The 25,850-nt window shown below is 42.6% G+C and overlaps 1 protein-coding gene across 3 annotated transcripts in view; it reads left to right on the top strand.

Annotated features, from left to right (window-relative positions):
- The first annotated feature begins 1,564 nt into the window (after window positions 1–1,564).
- Window positions 1,565–25,850, top strand: part of slc45a1 (solute carrier family 45 member 1) — a 70,269-nt gene continuing 45,983 nt past the window's right edge. The window contains exons 1-2 of one of the 3 annotated variants that reach the window (XM_048561838.1): window positions 1,565–1,724; window positions 11,201–11,394. In XM_048561838.1, the coding sequence (XP_048417795.1) occupies window positions 11,337–11,394 (58 nt within the window). In that variant the 5' untranslated portion in view covers window positions 1,565–1,724; window positions 11,201–11,336. Of the gene's footprint in view, window positions 1,751–11,200; window positions 11,395–25,850 lie in introns of those variants that run through there. The other 2 variants (XM_048561839.1, XM_048561842.1) reach the window with 2 other exon arrangements.

Below are 25,850 nucleotides of genomic sequence, written 5' to 3'. Positions count from 1 at the left end.
GGGGGGAGGGGACGAACTGGGCTGGTTTTGGGATGCGGTGGGGGAAGGGGAGATTTTGAAGCTGGTGAAGTCCACAATGGTATCAATGTGGACTTCACCAGCTTCAAAATCTGCCCTTCCCCCACCGCATCCCAAAACCAGCCCAGTTCGTCCCCTCCCCCCACTGCACCACACAACCAGCCCAGCTCTTCCCCTCCACCCACTGCATCCCAAAACCAGTCCAACCAGCCTGTCTCCGCCTCCCTAACCTGTTCTTCCTCTCACCCATCCCTTCCTCCCACCCCAAGCCGCACCTCCATCACCTACCTACTAACCTCATCCCACCTCCTTGACCTGTCCGTCTTCCCTGGACTGACCTATCCCCTCCCTACCTCCCCAGCTCCCCACCTATACTCTCCACTCCACCTATCTTCTTTTCTCTCCATCTTCGGTCCGCCTCCCCCTCTCTCCCTATTTATTCCAGAACCCTCACCATCATCCCCCTCTCTGATGAAGGGTCTAGGCCCGAAACGTGCTCCTGAGATGCTGCTGGGCCTGCTGTGTTCATCCAGTCTCACATTTTATTAGCTTGAGTTAGGTTGCTTTCTTTGTGTTTCGGCTGCTACCAGATTGATAGCATGATATTTTCAATGAAAGAGAAATGGGGGAACAATAATTTAAATCCATCTCCAACTCCAAAGCAAGATTAAGCCATCAAGCTCTCCCAAACATTTTAACTCTGATTGATCAGCAGCTCTTGGAGACTGGATTCTATTCCCAAGATCCATGATCCTTGATGCTGGGAAGGCATGCTGCTGATCAGTTAATTGCATGATTGGTGCTTAATGTGGGAGGCCATCTCAAAAAGGGGCAATGTGGGGCTCTCACCAGTTTTCTAATTGACAGGCAAGATCCCAGTCATTTACATTAAATTCTGCATTGGGTTAGAAACCAGAGGGTAGTTGATACCTGAAGAACTATCCCTAAGTGACAGCAGCATCATTCAGGAAAGAGGGGACCTGAATCTCACCTACAATCCTCATCTTCAGGAGAGAATATGTCTTAAGGGGCCAAATAATTTGGATATTTCCCCATGTAAGGTAAGGTCTCAGTTACAGAACACGCACTGTTTAAACACATTAATGTTTGTGAGCTGAAAGGATCTGCAAATTAGTGTGCAGAAAGTAAGTAGATCTAGGACTTCTGTTTATTTGCTACTGGCTACAACTGGTTCATAAACCTTGTGACCCAGGAGAAGTGATGGTAAGGAAAATTGTTGACATAAACCTTAGCTATTTTGTGAACTGAATATTGTAAAAACATTAACTCCTTGAGTACAGAATCATACCCCAACTTCTGTATTTAGCCTGTTTTTCTGCGATCTTCTCAAAAGTGCTGGCATGTAGCTTCTTCTCCTCTCCAGAAAGTTGGTGACTTAGACTGGGGAATGATTTCCACACGTTCTCTGTGTATTTCAACATTTCATATCAAATGATGCACTCTCCATGTGACAAAGTCAGCAACCATGGAATCATTAACTTAAGTCCCAGCCTGAGACCTAGACATTTTCAATGCACAACAAAGAGTGATGTTCAGGAGACAAGGCTCTGCCTGTTTAACTCCTCCTTAACCCAGGGGCACTGAAAACAATAATTTAGTTTAATCTCAGTCTGGTGTCTAACACATGTGGAAACCTGTATCTGCAGTCAACAGTCTTTAAACTAAATTGCTGGGATCTACAGACAGTAAGTGTTTCTGCTTGTTTAAAAAGGTATGCCTTCTCTTACTCAGCATGACCCTAAATCTAAAATACGTAGATGTAAACTGTAAAGGTTTTAAGAAAACCTCAATAATGGCTAAATTGCAATAGAATTTTAATCACTCAAATCAGTGGGTACATGAGTAGGAAGGGTTTCGAGGGATGTGGGCCAAATGCTGGCAATTGGGACTAGACTAATTTAGGATAGCTGATCAGCATGGATGAGTTGGATTATGTGGTCTGTTTCCATGCTGCACATCTCTATGACTCTATGATCATATGTGGAACACTGACATTGAATATTGGACAGCTGCTTGCTGTTCGCCCAGACTGTAGTTCACAACACATGGTCCAACTCCAGAGTTATCCCTATGCAATGCTCAAGTGATAAATCAAGTTAGGTCTGGTTTCATCAAAGATCAAGCTAGTTGCTTCTTCATCAGTGAAACCCTGGACCGACCTGCCTCAGATATTGGGTCATCAAGGCATAGGAGAGTTGAGGTGGGGGATTGTCTTAGTCCTATCGTCTATCAACAGACATATCATATTTGGCCTAATGGAATTTTATGGAGACTTTAGTCATAGAGATGTACAGCATGGAAACAAACCCTTCGGTCCAACTTGTCCGTGCTGACCAGATATCTGAAATTAATTTAGTCACAAATCCAACATTTGGCCCATATCCCTCCAAACCCTTCCTATTCGTCTATCCATCCAGATGCCTTTTAAATGTTGTAATTGTACCAGCCTCCAGCACTTCTTCTGGCAGCTCATTCCAGACACGGACCACCATCTGTGTGAAAAAGTTGCCCCTTTTGTCCTTTTTAAATCTTGTAAACTTCTTCTGAGAAACTGATCTCTAGTTAGTCTATGCAGGACTGACTACCATGGATTTGAGTCAATGTTAGATAGATACTGAATGCAAAGAACTGGCCAGCCACAGCATGGTTGATAGGACAACACACCATTAAGTATGTGAGTATTTATTACCATCTTCACATGCAAAGCATGGCAGAAAGGATCTATCTAAATCACCTAAATATAGCTTATAATCAGCAACCTCATTGCAGAAATGAACAAAGTTGTAATTTCCTGGGTTATCTGCTCAATATCACTGACAGTGGTGTCTTAAGTGCCTTGGCCTTCCTATTAAGATTCCTAATTACTTTTCCTCTATTTTGAAGTTGCATGTCCATCTAATTTAGCTTTGATTCAAATGCCTGCTGGTATCCAGCAGTAAGGACACAACTAATCTAGTATCAGATCTCCCATTGATGCCATTTGCTGTACCTAGTCATGATGGTGGTTTGGGTCAGATCTGGCATAAACCCAGACCTTTTTCCTAATGGCGTTGTTGAAAATAGGATCTTGGTATGTTTCCTGATACATGGATGAGGAGTCTGAAATTTGAATTAACCCAGGATACTGATGACAACAATAGGGGAAACTGAATGAAAATTTTCTTGGAGAATGGGCTTAATACTGAAGACCATTTATTGAACAATCTGAGGCATTAAGAAAGTGAAATCACATTGATTGAAATTTAAGGCCCTTCCTTGAGACAGATTTAATGGAGAGGGAAGGTATTTAATCAATGGAAGAGAATGGCTTCCCATCTCTACCCGATTAAATCCAAAGGTAATGTCCGGTTGACGGGCCTGTCATCAGTCCTTTTGTAAGCATTTAAAGGCTAACAAATATGACAGGATATACAATGCTTCGAAAAGATTTTGCAGAATTTAAAAGGAGGAAGGAAATCTCTTATAATGAAGATGGTGTAAAAGGATCTTGACTCAGATAATCAGTAAGTAGAATTGGTAGGGTTGGAAATTAGAAATAACAATGCTCAGGAAACACTGTTGGGAGTAATTCATTGGCCCCCTAAAAGTAGTTATACCATTGAACAGAGATTTCAACAAGGAATTCAGAGTTAGTCGAGGAAATCTAATAGCTGTGGGGCACTACAATCTTCTTATAGGCTGGATCAATCTGTAGTGGTTGTAACAAGGCCAGCCAGGTGGAACTCGTAAAATATCAGTTCCTTGATTGGAGCTGTTAATATGGTCCAATCAGGGAGCCCTGGCTGACAGACAAGAACAGGAGTATTATACATCCAGTTCACTCTGAGAACTGGCTCTGCGGGAGCTGGATTAGTGTCAAGGACTCTCCATGTATAAATAAAGGAGCACTTGGTGACAGGATACCAGCTTCTGTGGAGTTACTTCAAATCAAATTGACAAAAGTGATCTGGAACATGCGTTTGTGGAATGCTTTTGTACAATTTTTAGAAAAAGATGTTGTGGAATTAGCTCGGGATAAAGCCAATTTAGATTCAGTATGATATATTAATGGCAGAGTTAGTTTATATTGTTGCAGTAGAAGTCCCCCGGGAAATGATGATCATAACAGAGTTGAATTCCATATTACATTTGAAAGTGACATACTTTAACAATAAACAAGATTCTTAAATTTAAATAAACCCAATTACATAGCTGGGGGGAGCAACAGTCTAAGATTGATTTGGAAAAAAATTCTAAAAGATATGACAGTAAATAAATAACAATAAGCATTAAAAATAGCAATTAAATAATTTTCAACAAAGAAAATACAGGTTAAGGATACCATGAGATAAAAAGAAGAGGCTTTCAATGTTGCAACAAATACTGATGAAAATCAAAATTGTTTTGATCTGAGCTGATGAAAATAAAGGACAAGTCAGATCCAAGAATGAAACCTGGCTTGATGGACCATATATTTAATCTTTGCAGATGGTTGCCACAGTGACAAATAATCAAATGAGGCTACAGATAGAGAAAATTAGTAAGATCTTAAGTAAGCAGCAAAACAACACTTCAGGATAGTCAGAACTGCAGATACTGGAGTCAGAGATAACACAGTGTAGAGCTGGAGGAACACAGCAGGCCAGGTAGCATCAGAGGAACAGGAAAGCTGGCATTTCAGATCAGGACCCTTCTCAAACAAAGATTCAATCTGTTTCCCAACACTATCCTTTGAAAAATATTCAATTCCAGAGGAAGTGAATTCCTGTTTCAACTAGTGATAATGGGAACTGCAGATGCTGGAGAATCCAAGGTAATAAAGTGTGAAGCTGGATGAACACAGTAGGCCAAGCAGCATCTCAGGAGCACAAAAGCTGACATGTCGGGCCTAGACCCTTCATCAGAGAGGGGGATGGGGTCAGGGTTCTGGAATAAATAGGGAGAGAAGGGGAGGCGGACCGAAGATGGAGAGAAAAGAAGATAGGTGGGGAGGTAGGAGGGGATAGGTCAATCCAGGGAAGACGGACAGGTCAAGGAGGTGGGATGAGGTTAGTAGGTAGGAAATGGAGGTTCGGCTCGGGGTGGGAAGAAGGTATGGGTGAGAGGAAGAACAGGTTAGGGAGGCAGAGACAGGCTGGGCTGGTTTTGGGATGCAGTGGGGGAAGGGGAGATTTTGAAGCTAGTGAAGTCCACATTGATACCATTGGGCTGCAGGGTTCCCAAGCGGAATATGAGTTGCTGTTCCTGCAACCTTTGGGTGGCATCTTGTGGCACTGTAGGAGGCCCATGATGGACATGTCATCTAAAGAATGGGAAGGGGAGTGGAAATGGTTCGCGACTGGGAGGTGCAGTTGTTTATTGCGAACCGAGCGGAGGTGTTCTGCAAAGCGGTCCCCAAGCTTCCGCTTGGTTTCCCCAATGTAGAGGAAGCCACACCGGGTACAATGGATACAGTATACCACATTGGCAGATGTGCAGGTGAACCTCTGCTTAATATGGAAAGTCATCTTGGGGCCTGGGATAGGGGTGAGGGAGGAGGTGTGGGGGCAAGTGTAGCATTTCCTGCGGTTGCAGGGGAAGGTGCCGGGTGTGGTGGGGTTAGAGGACAGTGTGGAGCGAACAAGGGAGTCACAGAGAGAGTGGTCTCTCCAGAAAGCAGACAAGGGTGGGGATGGAAAAATGTCTTGGGTGGTGGGGTCGGATTGTAGATGGCGGAAGTGTCGGAGGATGATGCGTTGTGTCCGGAGGTTGGTGGGGTGGTGTGTGAGAACGAGGAGGATCCTCTTTGGGTGGTTGTGGCGGGGTCGGGGTGTGAGGGATGTGTTGCAGGAAATGCGGGAGACGTGGTCAAGGGTGTTCTTGACCACTGTGGGGGGAAAGTTGCGGTCCTTGAAGAACTTGGACATCTGGGATGTGCGGGAGTGGAATGTCTTATCGTGGGAGCAGATGCGGCGGAGGCGGAGGAATTGGGAATAGGGAATGGAATTTTTGCAGGAGGGTGGGTGGGAGGAGGTGTATTCTAGGTAGCTGTGGGAGTCGGTGGGCTTGAAATGGACATAGTTACAAGCAGCTTTTTTGCTCCTGAGCTGCTGCTTGGCCTGCTGTGTTCATCCAGCTTCACACTTTATTATCTCCTATTTCAACTATTTGGCCAGAATCTGACAGGATGCTAAATGGCTTGACTACAGCAAAAATTATGGAAGAATTATGACAGAAGTGCAGCAAAGTCCATCTCTACATTGTGAACAACACTGTCTTTTAACTAAGTTCTGAGTATCAAGATGGGATTCATGCTTGGGAACAGCGAGTTGCTTTTTAAGGGGGATCATTGCTTGTTAATGATCTTATTAACTGCACATCGGAGTCAAAGGAGGGCTAGTTTTCTGTTTATTTATTTATTTTTGCTTTTCTCCAAGTAACAGGGACTTCATTTTCATTTAAGAAAGTCGAAAAAACTTACCTTCTGTTTCAAATGAATTCCATGCATTTCACTCATTCCATGCTATTTGTCTCTATGGCTCTATTTCACCTCAGTAAGGCCAAATGACTATACGATTTAGGAGCAGAGTCAGACCATTCAGTCATGGCTGACATATTCCTAAAACCCCTTCTCCTGCCTTCTCCCTGTAGCCCTCAATACTTATCAAGAACCTATCTATTTCTGTCCTAAATACACTCAATGATTTAGCCTCTACAGGCCTCTGTGGTAATGAGTTCCAAAGATTGACCGTCCTCTTGCTGGACAAATTCCTCCTTATCTCAGGTCTAAAGGACTGTCCCTTCACTCTGACGCTGCCCTCTTGGGTCCTAGTCTCTGGTACTAGTGGAAACATCTTCGCCACATCCAGATCTCTGTATTCTGTACAGTTTAATCAGATGCCCCTCACCCTTTTAAACTCCATTGAGCACAGACTCAGAGTACTTAACTGCTCCTTATATGCCAAAGCCTTTTGCCTTGGGACTATTCTTGCAAATCTCTTCTCTACCCTCTCCAGTGCCAGCATATCCTTCCTTAGATATGTGGTCCAAAGCCTCTTACAATATTCCAAATGAGGTCTGACCATTGCCGTACACAGCCTCAGCAGTACATTTCTGCTCTTGTATTCTAGTTCTCTTGAAATGAATGCTAACATTTACATTTCTTCCCAAATGCCAACTGAGCCTGCATGTTAATCTTCAGAGAATCCTGAACAATGACTCCAAAATCCTTTGTGCTTCAGATTTACGAAGCATTTCCCCATTTAGAAGGTAGTTTCTGCCTCTATTCTTCCTATCAAAGTGTACAACCTTACACTTTCCTGCGTTGTATTTCATCTACTACTTCTTTGCCCAATCTCTGAACCCGTCCAATTCCTTCTGCAGCCTCCCTGCTTCCTCAACATTACCTGTCCCTCCTCCTATTGTTTTTTTCATCTGCAAACTTAGCAGCAATGCCTGCAGTTCCTTAATCCAGATCATTAATGTATGACATAAATAGTTGTGGTCCCCACACTGAAGCCTGAGGAACTCCACCAGTCACTGACTGCCATCCTGAAAAAGACCATTTTATCCCTACTGTCTGCCATCTACCAGTCAGCCAATTGTCTATCCATGCCAGTACCATGCCCTTAACTTCATGGGCTCTTCTCTTATTTAGCAATTTCCCGTGCAATACCTTGTTAAAGGTATTCTAGAAATCCAAACAGAACATGGCAACTGGCTTTCCTTTGTCTAACTTGCTCCACCTGCTCAAAGAATTCTCACAGATTTGTCAGGCATGACCTCCCCTTGACAAGATTGTCAAGACTCAACCCTATTTCACCAAAACCTTCCAACTACTCCATAATCTCATTCTTAATAATCAACTCTAAAATCTTACCAATAGCCAAGGTCAGGCTAACCAGCCTGTAGTTTCTTGTCTTCTGCCTCCTTCACTTTTTCAAACAGGGGTGTTGCATTAGCCATTTCCAATCTGCTGACTCCAGTGATTTCTGAAAGATCACCACCACTGTGAAAACTGTTGCCAAGTACCTATTCAGTTCCTTCGCTGTTTCTTTGTTCCCTATTACTGATTCTCCAGCCTTATTGTTCACTGGTCCAATGTCCACTTTTGCTTCTTTCTTACTTTTTAGATATTCAAAAAAAACCATCTTGCAATCTTCTTTTACATTACTAGCTAGCTTACTCTCATATTTCATCTCTGCTTTGCCTGTGTGACAGATATAAACTGGAGTGTCAGAGGTTCTGTTCACTCTGTGAGTTGAGTCTGAGGAAGCCAGACCAGTGCAAGTATTATGCACGGATGAATAAAGTGTGATTTTGTGACAGGATACCGGCCTCTGTAGAGTTATTTCACTTATATTGATGACCGTCTGGAATTCTCTAACTAAATCTCTTGGTCATACCTCCCTTTCTTCATCAATCTTTATCTCCTTATGTGTATCAGTGTCAGTTTTTTTTTATATAACACACCTATGAAGTGTCTTTGGATGTTTTACCAGACTAATGATACTAGATAAATGCAAGTCATTGAACAGATTGAAATGGGGTGGAAATATTTTTGTGTTGGAAGTTGTTCTTATATACTGTGATCTGTGAAAGCAAAATGTTTTATGTAACAAATACACCACACATCACTAAAGTAGAATATTGGACTTTATTCCACGTCACCCTAGCAAAATATAATCAGTTTTTATTTGCTCAACTGTTTACAGTTCAAGGATCTGGAGTATAGATTTCACCCTCTGCAAATGTATCATTTTCTGACTAATCCATCCAGATCATGAACATTTTGAGCCAGAGCACCAAGCCCCTCTGACACTATTGAGTATTGTGGGTTCGTAATATTTTCACAAGATTCAAGATAAGTTCAAGGACTCCAGTTGCTGTGATGAAATCACCACAGCTTGCAAAAGTTAACCCTTTGACCATTTAACAAATATTTGATCTGACTCTATCCCTTGTGTTCCTATGCTTGACAGCTCAGAGGGTGTCATATGTTTAAATACATTTAACTTTGTCCCTCAGAACTAAAAAAATGCATGCTAACTTAACCATTAGTAGGTAAAATCAGTCAGCAGAAAATCTAATAAGAGCAAACGCATGGATTATTGCAGCTACAAATGGAAAGCATTTACCATAAAAGATTTGTTTCACACCATATCACATATTTCAGAAATATTAATCAGTTACCCATATATACTCCTGTACAGTTAATTTTGAGTCTAACCCGTGCTGTACGTGTTCTGGATATGTTCATAGGACAATGTAGAGAGAACTTCACTCTGTATATTATCCAGGGCTTCCCAAAATGGGAACAAAAACAAAGTTGCTGGAGAAGCTCAGCAGGTCTGGCAGCATCTGTGGAGGAGAAAACAAAGTTAACATTTTGGGTCTGGTGGCCCTTCCTCAGAACTGGAAGTTCTTCCCAAAATGGGAATTTGGACTCAAGTGGGATCAGAAACTGAAATTTTGAGGTCACAAGTTCTGAGACAGCAATAGCCACAATCAAGCTCTGACTGAGTTATAACAGCTTTACTCCCACTTTAATAGATAGACTCCTGCCATCCAGTTCCTCACAGTTCTCACCAAGGGTTCACAAAAGTTTTCAAGCCTTGAGTTAGGGTCACAATTGGAAAGGTTTGGGAAGCACTGATACAATGTGTGTACATCTGTCTTGGGATTGTGTGATGATGCAGTATTGAGAAAGCTTTAACGAAAACAGAAAATGCCTAAGAAAATCTGGCAGTATCTGACAGAGAAAAATAGAGTTACTATTTTGAATCTGATATGACTCTTCTTCAGAACTAGTACAGAGAGCTTTTCCCTCTGGCTAACTAGCTAACCTGTATTTCCTAACCTTGTGTATCATGACAGTGTGTATAGTAACTCTATCACTCTCTTAGATTACAATGCCTTTTTACTATAATAATTTATTTACATAATAGTACTAAACATTTGAGACTTTTCAATGTGAGGAGTTGCTGTAAAAATTCATAGGTATAAAATATATATTATTTGCTGATTTTTGATCAAATATTGGTGATTTTATGCCTGCACAAACTCCAACAACCTCTCCCTTACATTGAGACAGGTTATAGGCTGGTCCAATCAGCATTCCCTCTCTTTAACCTCCCATATCTATTCGTCACAACCTACTTTATCCACAGGATATCACTACGCTCTATGCTATTCTGTTTGTTTCTAAATTCTAAAAGTCCTACTCGTCATAATTTTCCTCCACCCTATACTCCCACAATGTTGATATCAAGGCACGTCACACTGCCTTTTACTCTAGCTTATTCTATCCCAGAAGTTCAAGCCTGGGAATTCCCCAACCGGAAGCCTAAACCAACCACTGTTTCCTGATTTCACACAGTCTCTCAGCCTCGACTGGTTCCTTCAATCTTCATGAAAAATTCTTGAAGATAAAACAAATTTCACCAGTCATGGTAGCTTAGTCCCACTTTTTGGAATGGAATTTTATAACATTTACCAGCTCAGATCTAACTTATGCCCTTTAGTAAAGAGCTGCAGTTTTTGAGAAGATTAAAAACAATGAACAATATCCCGGAACTGGGTAGCATGAACACTTTGTTTCGGTTTTGTGGTTTGTTTTGTCTTTGCAACCTGTTAATCACCTTAAGCCCAGAGACTCCCTCCTGTTACCTTGGTAATTAAGGTAGCCGTATCACCCAGCCCAATCCACGCTGAATAGTAAAAATTGGAGCAGAGATTGCCAAATTCACTGGTAGTGTGTCAGTAATCTCACCCGGACAGGGTGGTGCTAGATGATTGTTGGCACTGTGACAGGCTGCTATTAGCTGATCTGAAGGAAAAAGCATGACACAAAAATTCCAAATAATTGATTGCCTGATAAATTCTGTAACCACACCCAATAGGTGCCATTCATTTCCAACAGAGAAACATTCTACCTTTGTCTCAGTGCAAGGAATAGAGAAGCCAAAAATAGTCACACTTAAAAATATCTCTACTGAAAATAATTTTTTGAAAGTTAACAAAAGATATAAGAGCATCCAACAAGCAATGAATAGTAAACAACAGGTACTGAACATGAGCTGAAAAAAGACTATGTGAGGAGTAGGCTTGTTCCAGTTTTTAATACACTAGTGCATTTTATGTTTTGCTGATAGAAACTTGCTTCCTATCTCACTCCTCTCAGCCTCTCTCTCTCTCTTTCCAGCCAGGGTTTCATTTCTGAAGGAGTGTTACTGATTGAGAAGCAGCAATAACAACAGCTGCCTGGAACAAAGGCAGAGACAAGATTGCAGGCAGCTTCATGGTTTAATGATAACTCCCTGGATGCCCTCCTTTAGATCATGATCAAATACCAGGAGATGCTGGTCAAAACATGTCTGGAGTGCAGAATCAGAGCAGGTTGGTATCTGTGTAGCCATCTGTAAGATTGGTTACCTTGCTGCAAAACAAGGTGAAAGACCTTTGTAGTGACTGTATCAAAACAGATGGACCTTATAGAATATGAGTCTCCTGACTGGGGCTATTAATCTGATCTAATCAAGAAGCACTGCCTAAGCAGGATATAAGCAGGATTGTCAAAGATTCTGATCACTTTAAGAGCTTGGCTCTGAGGAAGCTGGACTGGCCTCGAGAACTATGCATGTGTAAATAAAGGGTAAATTAGTGAGGGAAAACAAACTTCTGTGGAGTTATTTCAATAGTAACAAGAGAAAAAAAATGCTCCAGAGGAAATTCGCTTGCAACAGTCATCTTTGAGTTTGGGCAAGCATTTTTGCGATCATGCTGTTATTTGGGAAGCTTGACTCATTTGTTCCTGCCACTGTAAACTGGGCCCAGGTATGTGGAAATAATGCGTTATTTTATTCTGGCAAATGATATTGGGGCAGATGAAAAGCAATAAGTAATTCTCCAGACAGCTTCTGGACCCGCAACCTTTTTGGATATTAGGAACCTAATGTTTCCTGAGGCACCAGATATAAAAATCTTTCAAGAGTTGACGGATTAAGTTAAGAAATATTATGACCCCAAACCACCTCTAGTTCCGGAATGCTATTGGTTTTACTCAACAATTTGACAACCAAGGAAATCATGTGGGATTTTTAACAAAGTTAAGGTAACTGACAGAGGTATGTGACTTTGGTTTAACCCTTAATGAGATGCTGAGAAACCATTTGGTATGTGGGATTAATGATGTAACCATGCAAAAGCACCTACTAGCTAAAGCCCATCTGGACTTCAAACAGGAACTACAACTCACTTTGTCATTAGAAAATGCGACAAGTGGAGTATATGAATTACAGGATATGCCAATGGATGTGCACACCCTCGCCAGTCTCACTGAACATGGGGAACACCATTAAGCGAAGGCAATTGCATGGCCTCACTCAGGACATATCCTGAACAGAGGGACTCTAGGTCAGCCCACAGCAAAACCCCAAAACAAAGCCAAGTCTCAGTCAAATGGTTAAAATTTTCTTCAGGATCCAGGCTGGCAAGCCATTGTTGTTGCTGTCAGTATGTGGATTCAAGACAGCAAAAGAGTCCCACTAGACCTAAATTGAGTAAGAGAACTTGTAGGCTGGTATCCAGCAGAGTGCACACCCTGGAAAGCCCATCTACATCTGGCTTGGAACAGTTAAAATGCTTAGCAGCATCCAAATCAGAACCAATCAAAATAAATGTCTGTTTAAATGGTCACCTAGTTCTTGTGGAGGTTGATACCAGCGCATCTATATCAGTGGTTGTAGAACCAGATTTTAACAAAATTTGCTCTGGACTGATCGGAAAAACTGGTTGAGAAAGACTCACCTTGATTGGATCAACATTTTTTAATTAGAAAATGTCCACGTGAGTGAAGTCCTAATTAAATACCCAGAAGTTTTTAAAGAAAGTTGGGGGACTATCAAAGGAGGCAAGGCCAACTTGCAAGTTGACTAGGAAGCAATTCCACGATTCTGCAAGGTCTATCCAGTGCCATTTGCCTTACGTGCAAAAATAGAGGCAGAAATCAGGAGGCTGGAAAGTGAAGGAATCATCAAAACAGTACAGGAATGGGTAGCACCAGTTGTACAAATGCTGAAGCACAATGATTGGTTTACCTTTGTGGGGATTTTAAACAACCATTAAACTGCTTCTTGCAGCTGGATAAATACCCAAGTTTTACATTGAGGACTTACACCTAAAGCTGGCAGGGTGGATGTACTTCATGAAGCTGGACATGAGCCACATACCTGCAACGCGGTTAGATGAGGGTTCCAAGACGTATGCTACAATTAATACCTATAAGGGTTTGCACCAATATATGAGACTGACATTTGGGGTATCATCAGTCTGTGCCATTTTTCAGCAGATGATGGAGAACATTTTACAAGGTCTACCACAGGTCACCAATTATTTGAATTACATGCTAATAACCAGGAAGACCAATAAAGAGCACTCAGAGAAGTTGGAAATAGTTCTTAGCCACTTCTCCATGGCAGGCATAAGCCTTAGAAGGGAAAAATGCATTTTCCAGGGACCCCAAGTGACTTACCTAGAGTACAAAGTTGACAAGCCCAGATTACAGCAGTTGCAAGATATTGTGAGGGCAGTCAAAGGTGCCCTGCCTCCCATGTCTGTACTGGAACTTAGGTCTTTCCTTGGTTTGGTGAATTATTATGGAAAGTTCATATATAACCCAGCCTCCTTCCTGACACACTTACATCTGCTATTGAAAAATGGGCAGCATTGGAAATAGTCTCGTAGCTAAGACATAGCCTTTACAGAAGTGAAGAAGCAGCTATCATTGTCTAAGGAGTTGGCCCATTACGATCCCAAGTGAGATCTGGTGCTGACATGCGATGCATCCCTGTATGGTATCAAGGAAGTGTTGGCTCACACATGGACTAATGAAGAGGAACATCTAATAGCATATGCACCCTGGGCTTTGACTGATGCAGACTGCAAATATACCCAGATATCAGGAAGGATTGGTGATCATCTTTGGTGTGAGAAAGTTCCTCCAATACCTTTATGAACAAAAATGTTATTAGTAACAGGCCACAAACCCCTTCTGGGGCTATTCAAAGAGGACAAGGCCATGCTGCCCATAGCTTCAGGTCAAATTCAGTAGTGGGTTCATTCTAAGTGCATACAACTACAATTTGGAACACCATCCGCGAGGCCAAGTAACAAATGCAGATGCCTTGAGCCACTTCCTGCTGGCAGATACACCACTGGTGGTGCCGCCATTGGAAGAGTCCATCCTCGTTTTAAACTTTCTGGACACCTTTCTGGTCACCACTGACAATATCAGACTGGACACAAAAAGATCCAATTCTGGCAAAACTAACACAGCTGGTGGTGATAAGGCAAACAAAAAGGTCATCACAACCAGAACTGAAACCTTTCTGTACCCGATGAGACCAGATAATGGAAGGAGATGGCATTTTATTATGCAGAGAAAGTGTGATTTCCTGAGCTAAGGTCGCTGCCAGTTACTTGTTGAACTCCAGCAGGGTCATCTACAGGTATCCAAAATGAAGACGGTGGCAAGAAGTTTTGTCTAGTGGCCAGGATTGGATGCAGACATAGCCACATTATTGGGGCAGTGACCAGAGTGCCAACAAGGGGGCAAAAATTACTGCCAACTGCACCCCCACTTTCCAATGTCCAGGTAAACTCTAGACTTCGTTACACATCGACCATGGGCTTAGTGTTCTTAGTCATTATGGATACCCACTCAAAGTGGTTGGACGTGCATAGAGTTCTTTGGTCATACATGGGGGCACCGATAAAAAAGCTGCCAGCAACTTTTGCAATACATGGACTCCTGAACATGCTGGTCACAAACAATGGGACATCATTTAACAGCAGGGAATTTGAGTATTACCTAAAGTCGAATGCATTTGGCATAACAGCTCAGCTCCATACCAACCATCATTCGACAGTCTAGCAGAAAGAGCAATCTAAACTTTTCAAGCATACTTAAAGAAACAAACTACAGCTTTGCATGATACCAAACCATCCTTGTACCTATTTGACTATAGGACCACCCCTCATGCAATTACAGGGTTATCTCCAGCAAAGTTGTTAAGGGGAAATAAGACTCTGCACCAGGTTAAATCTGATCTTTCCTTGAAAGCAGGAAGGTGAAACAGCATCAGCAGCGCCCATGCCAGACAGAAGACTCTTCTAAGTGAGAAAGACAGCTTACTTCAGGGATGAAGCTAGGTGCCAAAACCATGGGAATGGCCCTGTGTAGGTAAGAGGCATGGTCGACACAAGGTCAGGTCCTGTGACATGCAAAGTGCAGGTAGGTGAGGCAATCTTGAAAAAGCACATGGGCCACATGAAAGCTGCAACTTCACAAACGGGGCAGAAGCAAAACATACCTGGCTCTTCAGAACTGCCAAAAAGCCTGTTGGAACCAATAGATTCTCCCCTCTGTCTAATGCTGAAGAAACCTTGGAGTCTGAGATGGACACAGCGGATGTCGCAGCCTTGATGCCTTTACTGCCTGAAGAAGAAGATGACTTTGTTCTGATGCTCTGGGCACTGTGGTCTAGTACATGCTGCCCGTTTCCAAGGCTGCATCAGAACAACTGGATCCGGAGCAAAAATGCCCCCGGATAGGCTACAAAACAAAGAAATGGCCTACGTCCCCAGACTTAGAGGGGAAGGGATGTAGTGAATGTAACTAGGCCAGCCCGGTGGACCTCAAAGAATTTGAGTTCCCTGATTGGAGCTGCTAACCTGGTCCCTTCTTGTAGATATAAACAGGAATGTCAGAAGTTCTGGTCACTCTGAGAGCTGGCTCTGAGGAAGTCTGACCAGTGTTGAGTACTATGCACGAGTAAATAAAGGGTGACCTGGTAATGAGATACAGGCCTCTGTGGAGTTATTTCAACATTCTCCATTCTGTAAGGGTACATGAGGATTCTAACTCTGTTGGAGAATATATATGCATGTGTGGAGTCAGCAGGAAAGGACTTGGAGTGGCTGGAATGCTAGTTCTAGAAGACTCAGCAACCTGCCTGGTTTTCAGGGACTAGGAGTGAGAATGGAAAAGGTTGAATGGTATGACAGGAGAATTACCAGAATTTGAGGGGATCATCACTGTCCCATTACATTTGCAGAAGAAAAAGGCCCACAATACCCATGAAAGGACAAAGACTGGTGTCCTTGGCAAACTTGGCAGTGGTGACCAAAATGAACAAGAACATTCTCCAGCTATTCAGTCAACAGGGAATGAAATTCCACACGGATTCACCAGAGTTAGTTCTGCGGTGGGGAGGAGGGGGGGAGCATGGAGTATATAGAACATAGAACAATACAGCACAGTACAGGCATTTCAGCCCAGGATGTTGTGCTGACCTATTATTCTACTCCAAAATCAAACTACCCTACATAACCTACATTTTACTATCCTCTATGTACCTATCCAAGAGTTGCTTGAATGTCCCTAATGTATCTAATTCCACTACCACTGCCGGCAGTGCATTCCATGCACCCACCACTCTCCATGTAAAGAACCTATCTCTGACATCGCCCCAATACCTTCCTCCAATCACCTTAAAATTATGCCCTCTCGTAATAATCATTTCCACCCTGGGAAAAAGCCTCTGGCTATCCACTTTATCTATGCCTCTCTCACCTTGTACACCTCTATCAAATCATCTCTCATCCTTCTTCACTTCAATCAGAAAAGCCCTATCTCCCTCACCCTTTCCACATAAGACCTGCCTTCCATTCCAGGCAGCATCCTGGTAAATATCCTCTGCACCCACTCTAAAGCTTCCACATCCTTCCTATAATAAGGCGACCAGAACTGAACACAATATTCTAAGTGTGGTCTAACCGGGGTTTTATAGAGCTGCAGCATAACCTCGCGGCTCTTACACTCAATCCTCCAGCCAATGAAAGCCAACACACCATATGCCTTCTTAACAACCCAATCAACTTGGGCAGCAACTTTGAGGAATCCACAGACGGGGACCGCAAGATCCCTCTGTTCCTCCACACTGCCGAGAATCTTGCCATTAATCCTGTATTCTGCATTCAAATTCTACCTTCCAAAATGAATCACTTCACACTTTTCTGGGTTGAATTCCATCTGCCACTTCTTTGCCCAACTCTGCATCCTGTCAATGTCCCATTGCAACCTACAACCGCCATCCATACTATCCACAACTCCATCAACCTTTGTGTCATCAGCAAACTTACTAACCCACCCTTCCACTTCCTCATCCAAGTCATTTATAGAGATCATAAAGAGCAGAAGTCCCAGAACAGATCCCTGTGGAATACCACTGGTCACCGAGCTCCAAGATGAATACTTTCCATTTACAACCATCCTCTGTCTTCTATTGGACAGCCAATTCCGTATCCAGTCAGCCAAATTTCCCTGAATCCCATGCCTCCTTACTTTCTGAATGAGCCTACCATGGGGAACCTTATCAAATGCCTTGCTAAAATCCATATATACCACATCCAATGCTCGACCTTTATTGATATGTTTTGCCACATCCTCAAAGAATTCAATAGGTTTCTGAGGCATGGCCTGACCCTCACAAAGCCATGCTGACTATTTCTAATCAAACTCTGCTTTCCCAAATAATCATAAATACGATCTCTCAGAATGCTGTCCAATAATTTGCCCACCACAGAGGTAAGACTGGCTGATCTATAATTCCCAGGATTGTCCTTATTCCCTTTCTTGAACAATGGAATAAAATGTACCACCCTCCAATCATCTGGTACTACTCTAGTAGACAGTGAGGATGCAAAGATAATTGCCAAAGGCACAGCAATCTCTTCCCTTGCTTCTCGTAGGAACGTTGGGTATATCCCATCTGCCCAAGGGGACATAACTATCCACCTGTTTTTCAAAATTTCTAGCATGTCCTCCTTCCTAACATCAACCTGTTTGAGCATATCAGCCTATATCATGCTGTCCTCACAAATGTCAAGGTCCCTCTCACTGGTGAATAGTGAAGGAAAGTATTCATTAAGGACCTGCTCTACCACCTCCAACTCCGTGCACAAGCTCCCTCCACTATCCCTGATTGGTCCTACCCTCACTCTGACCATCCTCTTGTTCCTCACATAAGTACAGAAGGCCTTGCGATTTTCCTTAATCCAACCCGCCAAGGCTTTTTCATACCCCCTTCTAGTTCTCCTAAGTCCATTCTTCAGTTCCTTCTTGGCTACCTCGTAGACCTCTTGAGCCCAGTCTGATCCTTGCTTCCTCAACCTTAAGTGAGCTTCTTTCTTCCTCTTGACTAGATGTTCCACATGTCTTGTCATTCAAGGTTCCTTCACCTTACCATCCCTTCCTTGCCTCCAGTGGGATAAACCTATCCGGGGTCATGGCAAGTGTTCCCTAAACAGCCTCCACATTTTTGTTGTGCATTTCCCTGAGACATCTGTTCCCAATTTATGCACCACAGTTCTTGCCTAATAGCAATGTAATTCCCCCTTCCCCAATTAAATACTTTCCCATACTATCTGCAACAAACATCCAAGGAACATTTTCTTGGTGCAATTGTGGAGTTTCTTGGTGTGTGACATATGTGTAACAAATATTGGTTGTTTGACAACATATGATTTGTCTGAGATGCAGCAATCTTTGCTTGGGCTTCATCTTCAGTATTGAATCAGTCATCTTTGTGCTTTCCTCAATAGATTAGTTATCAGCCCCAACCACAACCATTTCCAAGGGATAGGTACTGAAAACTGAGGAAAGAAGAGACTTCAGAGGCTGCATCGTATCATTCTTGCTCTATGCTTTCCACCATCTCAGCTGCTCCCAACTCAATGGGTGTGGATGCACAAACTGAAACACAGGCACCAGCTAATTTGAACAGCTCGAATGTCAAACTGTCAGTTGCTGTGAGAGTCCAGGCTGTAAGATTCAGCAGCATGGGGAAACCAGGCAAACAATGAGCTCTAGTCTAACAGTAGACATCCAGTGGGAGGGTCGTGATGATCTGGCTGAGATTCCAGAGAGTACATGCAGCCCAGCAAGGACAGTGGAGGAGTCCATCCAGGCCATGAGCACTGTGATCTTCCCCACATCTGCACGTACAACTTCATCCATTGGCTTCCGTTTTCTCTCACTACCATATTCTCACTCTTTTGTCTCTCTACCTTTACTTTTTAGATTCTATATTTTTCAATCGTCTTTCGTCTTTAATCTTCCTCAGTTCCTGCACCTGCCTGTTCTTCATTGTCTTAACTACTTCGTAGACAAAATCAAATCTCATTACACCATATGATTTTTCTAAGACAACTGCAACAAGTACTCTACTCATGCCTTTGTGTCCAGGTCCAAAACGTCAGCTTTCCTGCTCCTCTGAAGCTGCTTGGCCTGCTGTGTTCATCCAGGTCTACACCTTGTTATCTCAGATTCTCTAGCATCTGCAGTTTCTACTATCTCCTTGGTTGTGGGGCTATTGGAGTCTAAAGCAAATGTGAAGGGTTTTAAAGACAAGGATGTAGTTTTAATTGTCAGGAATCTGAAGTGAAATAAGGTGGACCTATTAGAATGGGTGTAATCAAAATATGAGACGCAGATAGTAGAATGGAACACGGCTACTAGGACTCATTTTTGTTTATTCACAGAACTCCTGGCAAAGTCAGTATTTATCATCCATATGGCACATCTCTAAATGCCACTGGGAAGCTGAAGATAAACCACCTTCTTGAACCAAAACAGTTTGTATGATGAAAATATTCCCATCATACTTTTAGGTATCAATAATGATGAAGAAGCAGCAGCAACAGTGGTATCTTTCCAAATAAGGATGCTGTGACTTGAGGGGCACCTACAGGAGGTGGTTTTCCCATATACATGCTGCCCTTGTCTTTCCTGACAGTAGAAGTTTCAGGATTTGAAGATAATTTTGTACGATTTCATAAGTTGCAGCAGTGCATATTGAGCATGATATGCACTCCTGCCACATTATCCCAGCAGCAAAGGAAATGAATGTTCAAGGTGATGAATCTGCAGCTTTGGCCTGGATGTTGACAGCCTGATTGAGCATTGCTGGAACTGTACCAATCCAAGGCAAGGAAAAAGCATTGTTCTCTCTAAGCTGCACGGTCGCACAAGCATCAAACAATTTCATGTTGCAACAAATATACCAGGCCACCCACGGCAAAGAGAAAAAACTTCCCTTGTGGAGATGGTTATAGCTTGGGGCATTTGTGTCACACAAAAATGTTGCCATTTATTAAACCAAGACAGGGTGTTGTTCAGATCTTACTACATGCCCACACTTCATTTTCTGAGGAAATACAAATAGAAATGAACACTGACAAAAATTGAAATTGCTGGAAAAGCTCAACAGGTATGGACTGGAGACAAATCAGAATTAATGTTTCGGGTTGAGTAGCCTTCTTCAGAGCTGTTCAACACTATTCAACCATCATTAAGCATCCTGGTGTCTGACTTTTTGGCGGAGGAAGTCATTGTTTAAGCAGTTGAAGATGATTGGACCCAGTACACTACTCTGAAAAACTCCTGCAGAGACATCCTGGGGTGTTGAGGAGGTTGGTACAATTGGTCTCCACCAAGCACAACGATGTTCCTTCTTGCTGCGTATGATTCCAGCAATGGAGAAATTTTCATCCCCCTGCTCCCCAATTCCCATTGATTTAAATTTTATTCACCATCCTATTGCCAAACTTGGTCAAATGCTACCTCTGTGTCAAGGGTAGTCAATCTCATTTCACCTCTGGAATTCAAATCTGTTTATTATGTTTGAAATAGGCCTGGAAAATGTTTTGGATCTAGGTGGACTTGACAGAACTCAAACGGAGCATCAGTCAGTAGTAAGTAGGTGCTGCTTGATAACTCTATTGATGATACTTTCTTCTATATTTCCAGAAAGCTACTAATAAGGAGCTGGGTGACTGAAGTGTAGCTAATTCTGGACAACAACTCTTCAGAGTTACTGCTGAAATGTTGCTGCTGTATCCAATGCACTTGCTCATTTCTTGACTAATTGATTTGGCTGAAAACTAACTCCCTGGAGTTGGAGACCTGAGAATTGTTCACCACAACTTATGACTCATGTGGCAGATGATTTTCATTTATCATCCACCAACTTTCTGCTTTTCAGGCATTGTTAAAATTGTGCCTCTGAAATGGGGCATGAAGTACAAACAGCTTCAGGCTCATTTGCGACCAGACCAAAAACAGTCAATGCTCACTGGTTGATCACACAAAATAATGTCATGGGTGAGATAATTGAGGACACTCAGCACTTACAAAAATGTTCAGTAGCAAATAGCAAGGTTTTTGGGGGGGCACAAACCTGCAATTAGAAGCAGTTGAACATCGAAATCTATGAGATCCATCAACAAAGTCTTACAAGTTTAACAAGACTAGGCTTGCTTACAAAGAATTTGCACATCTTGTCAGTTGTTCATAGTACACACAAAGAAATTGTGTGTACTATGAACAGCTAGAACAAGTTGCACTCTTACCTACCAACTGTTAGTTTGGCATATCAGTTCCCCCAGCCCTTACTGTTTGCGCCTCCCCTCAGCACTATTCTTCATCTTCCATTTCTGACTGACTGACATATCAGCTCCCCAGTCACCCATTTCTTGGCACAGTGACCACTCATCTCCTGCAGCACGAACCATCTCAGATTAACTGCCCTTCCTCACTGCACTTTTTTCCTGGCTCAGATTCATTACACCTTCCCTCAGCAGTACTGACTCACCCAGACTGACTGATTCCCTCCCTCAGCACTATTCTCCATCCAAAACTAACTGCCCCCTCCCTCTACTCCCTTTAGGTCAGTTCTCTCTCAATCAAGTGTTTTACAGACATGCTCCAGTATTTATGACGTGAGCTGGATATTAGGTTCTGTCACTGGATATCTGACTCATTCCCTATGTGGGAGGACAAGTCATGCAGGAAACAATGTTCAACAGAGCCAAATTTATAGTTTTAAGAACAGGAGTCAATTTGAGAAACTGTTCAGAAGTATTCATGGTGCAGTTTCATCTTGAATAAACAACTGATTCTCATTAACCACTTGAGAACTGCAGCATTTGGATTTGCAGGGAAACCCTTTGCACTGAAATCAAGTTCAGGACTCTTTATCTTTATTCAGAAGTAGCAACATTAGTGTAAGAATTCCCCCGTGGAATTGTTGATCTAAAACACTAGTGACTAAAACTTCATAAATGCAAACTGTGTCCAGTAGTATAAAGTGCAGTGAGTTTGAGTTGAATCACTTATGTTGAGTCAGCTGTGGCTCAGTGGGTTCTTTGCTTGCCTTGATCGATTTAAGTCAGCACAATGTTGTTTTAAGTTCCAGTCCAGAGACTTGACTAAAAAATCTAACGTCCTATGCAGTACTGAGTAGGTACCATACTGGTAGAAGTGAAACCTTTGGTGGCCCCATTTGCCCTCTGAGGTGAATGCAACCATGCTTGCACAATTAAAGGAAGCACCCTGAATGTAACTGAACTAGTCATATGTCTAATTTCTGTGTACAAAATGTCTGCTGAACTTTCCTGCGCAATACCAGTGACTACACTTCTTTGATACAAAATACTTCAAATGTCCTCAGGGTGTGGTAAGGTGCTGTATCTAAACGTTGGTTCTTTACTTTATCACTGTCTTAGTGCAGTTTATACTTGCCTGAAGTTTACACTTTACAACAAATCTGAATACTTTATTGGGTAAATGGGTCACCCAGTTGGTACCTAGGCAAGTTTCAACTGTGGATGACGCTGAGCAATGGAGTCGCAGCAAGATAGCATAACGGTAACTGCAAGCAGTTTCTGTGCCTCTTTATTGCAGGTAGAAAACTGACAGCAGGTTTCTACTCCTGGTCAGTATGTGGTGGAAAGGGGGTATGCTTATACATGCAAGTGTTGCGTCAGGAGAACAGGATCACTCCCAAATGTGATAAGTTCTGCACTTGAATGTCTGCATCATTTGTACCCTATAAAAAAATTTGTATTTATAAAGCATTTTTCACAATATCCTGGAATCCTTTATAGTCAATTAAGTAGTTTCGAAGGGTAGTCTCTGCTGTAGTGCAAAAAAAGTAGTATTTTTGCACAGCAAGATTCCACAAAGAGCACTAAAATTCGGGTTTCTGCAAGTGAAATTATGTAATTTCATTGACTTGTGTCGTGGGATCTCTGCCAAGGCAGCAGGTGAAGCTTCAGCTGAACATCTCATCTGAAAGGATGCGCTTCCTTAGTTCTACACTTCTGTACCAATCTAGATTATGAGCTCAAATCTTGAGGACATGGATTTGAATATTACGGTCCCATAAACAGATGGGATAATAGTCAGAAAATCTACGTTAATTATTTTGATTAAGGGCCAGACATTGGTGAACAGCATTACAAATTATTGTATATTCACATTTATCTTAGGAACTCTGATTTGAGTGCCTATAATTGTAGGTTAATTAAAGGCACTAATCTAATTAGAACTGGGCATAAAACAGCTGCCTTCATATCCTTGATGAAATCAACTGAATAGGTATTTGCTATCTTGAATGTACTTGTGTTGCTACTTTCCAAAGTCCACCCTTACTTCCTCACGCTCTTCTCCCTTCCACTCCTTCTCCTCCCCTCAGTTCATCCCTCCAGTTGTCTCCTCTCCCCTTGCCTTTCTATGCTTTTCCCTGCTACCCCAACCCTTCTCCTAACCTTTTCCTCTCATCTCCCCACACACTCATCAGATTGATATTCCACGAACTCTATTTGCTATGCAAGGTAAGTCAGATCATTTGGCACCTCCAAGAAACAGCACCCTGTCAAAGAAGTGGTCTTATTTTCCCTAAGGTTGGGAAGAGTTAACTCAGGTCAATGTCTACATACTTTCAAGACCTTGCTGATGTTGTTAGGAAGCAGGAGAGGTGCCAGCAAAAGCATAAACCTTATCTCAGAATGGAGCAATAATTGCTCTCCTTCAGGGCGGACTTTGAAACTTATGACTGACGAGCACAGTTAAAGAACTGCACAATATCTTGATGACAGCTGGGAGGATCTGGTGCTGACACGTGCCAGGGTTACATTCCATTGCCTTCGTTCAGCCTGTAAAGTAGAGAACTTTATGTTCCATGGCAGAGAAATGGATTCTGTGTATTTCAGGGGCGCGGCATCAAATCAGGAAACATGACAGCTAAAAACAAAAAGTCATAGTGTACCGGAATTATTGAACAAGCTTGTCAACTTCAGCAAGAATAATGATTCTTGTGGAGAGAAATTGCTCATATTTAAAATAGCTTTGGCTTTTAACATATGAATCAAAAAAGGTCCACAAACCCAGTTCTGAGGAAGGGTCCAAGATAACAAAGTGTGGAGCTGGATGAACACAGCAGGCCAAGCAGCATCTCAGGAGCACAATCTTGGATTCTCCAGCATCTGCAGTTCCCATTATCTCAGAGGAAGGGTCACCAGGCCCAAAATGTTAACTCTGTTTTTTCCTTCACAGATACTGCCAGACCTGTTGAGCTTCTCCAGCAACTTTGTTTTTGTTCCACAGACCAGGAGTTCATTCAGGGCCTAAGTGATAACTGAGAGTCTAGGTGTAAAACTTTGTAGTTTTGTCTACTCACTGCTGAGCAAAGTTGTGAGGAATTTGAGACTAGAGCCATGTCAATCATGAGCTCACACTGTGCAACACAAAAGCCTCCTGGATTTCTGATACAGAACCTACTTCATTTTTTAAAAATGATTCTATAATGTGATGTAAGGGTCAGAATTTGTTGTCCATCCTAAACTGCCTTTGAACTGAGTGACTTTTTTTACCTAGTCATAGGATGAGGGCACCATTGTGTTAAAGGGAGTCAGCATGGCTTTGTGAGGGGCAGGTCATGCCTTACAAATCTTATTGAGTTCTTTGAGGAAGTCACGAGACAGGTTGACGAGGGTCGAGCAGTGGATTTGCTGTACATGGACTTCAGCAAGGCATCTGATAAGGTTCCCCACGGCAGGCTCATTCATAAAGTCAGGAGGTATGGGATACAGGGTGATTTGGCTGTCTGGATTCAGAATTGGTTGGCTGACAGGAGGCAGAGAGTGGTTGTAGATGGTAACTATTCTGCCTGGAGGTCAGTGCTAAGTGGTGTCCCGCAGGGCTCCGTTCTTGGGCCTCTGCTCTTTGTAGTTTTTATAAATAACTTGGATGTGGAGATTGAGGGGTGTGTTAGTATGTTTGCTGATGACACAAAGGTTGGAGATGCCATTGATAGTATCGAGGGCTATTGCAGGCTTCAGCGAGACATTGACAGTATGCAGAGCTGGACTGAGAAATGGCAGATGGAGTTCAACCTGGATAAATGCGAAATGATGCATTTTGGAAGGTTGAACTTAAATGCTGAATATAGGATTAAAGGCAGGATTCTCGGCAGTGTGGAGGAACAGCGGGATCTTGGTGATCAAGTGCATAGCTCCCTCAAAGTTGCCACCCAAGTGGATAAGGTTGTTAAGAAAGCACATGGTGTTTTGGCTTTCAGTAACAGGGGGATCGAGTTTAAGAGCCGCGAGGTTATGCTGCAGCTCTACAAAACCCTGGTGAGACCACACTTGGAATATTGTGCCCAGTTCTGGTCGCTGTATTATCGGAAAGATGTGGAGGCTTTGGAGAGGGTGCAAAGAAGGTTTACCAGGATGTTACCTGGACTGGAGGGCTTGTCTTATGAGGAGAGGTTGACTGAGCTCGGACTTTTCTCTCTGGAGAGAAGGAGGAAGAGAGGTGACCTGATCGAGATGTACAAGGTAATGAGGGGCATGGATAGAGTCGATAGCCAGAGACTTTTCCCCAGGGCAGGATTGACTGCCATGAGGGGTCATAGTTTTAAGGTGTTAGGAGGAAGTTATAGAGGAGA

This window comes from Stegostoma tigrinum, chromosome 28 (assembly GCF_030684315.1).
Source record: "Stegostoma tigrinum isolate sSteTig4 chromosome 28, sSteTig4.hap1, whole genome shotgun sequence".
Taxonomy (NCBI): domain Eukaryota; kingdom Metazoa; phylum Chordata; class Chondrichthyes; order Orectolobiformes; family Stegostomatidae; genus Stegostoma; species Stegostoma tigrinum.
This window is presented reverse-complemented; position numbering and strand designations above follow the sequence as displayed.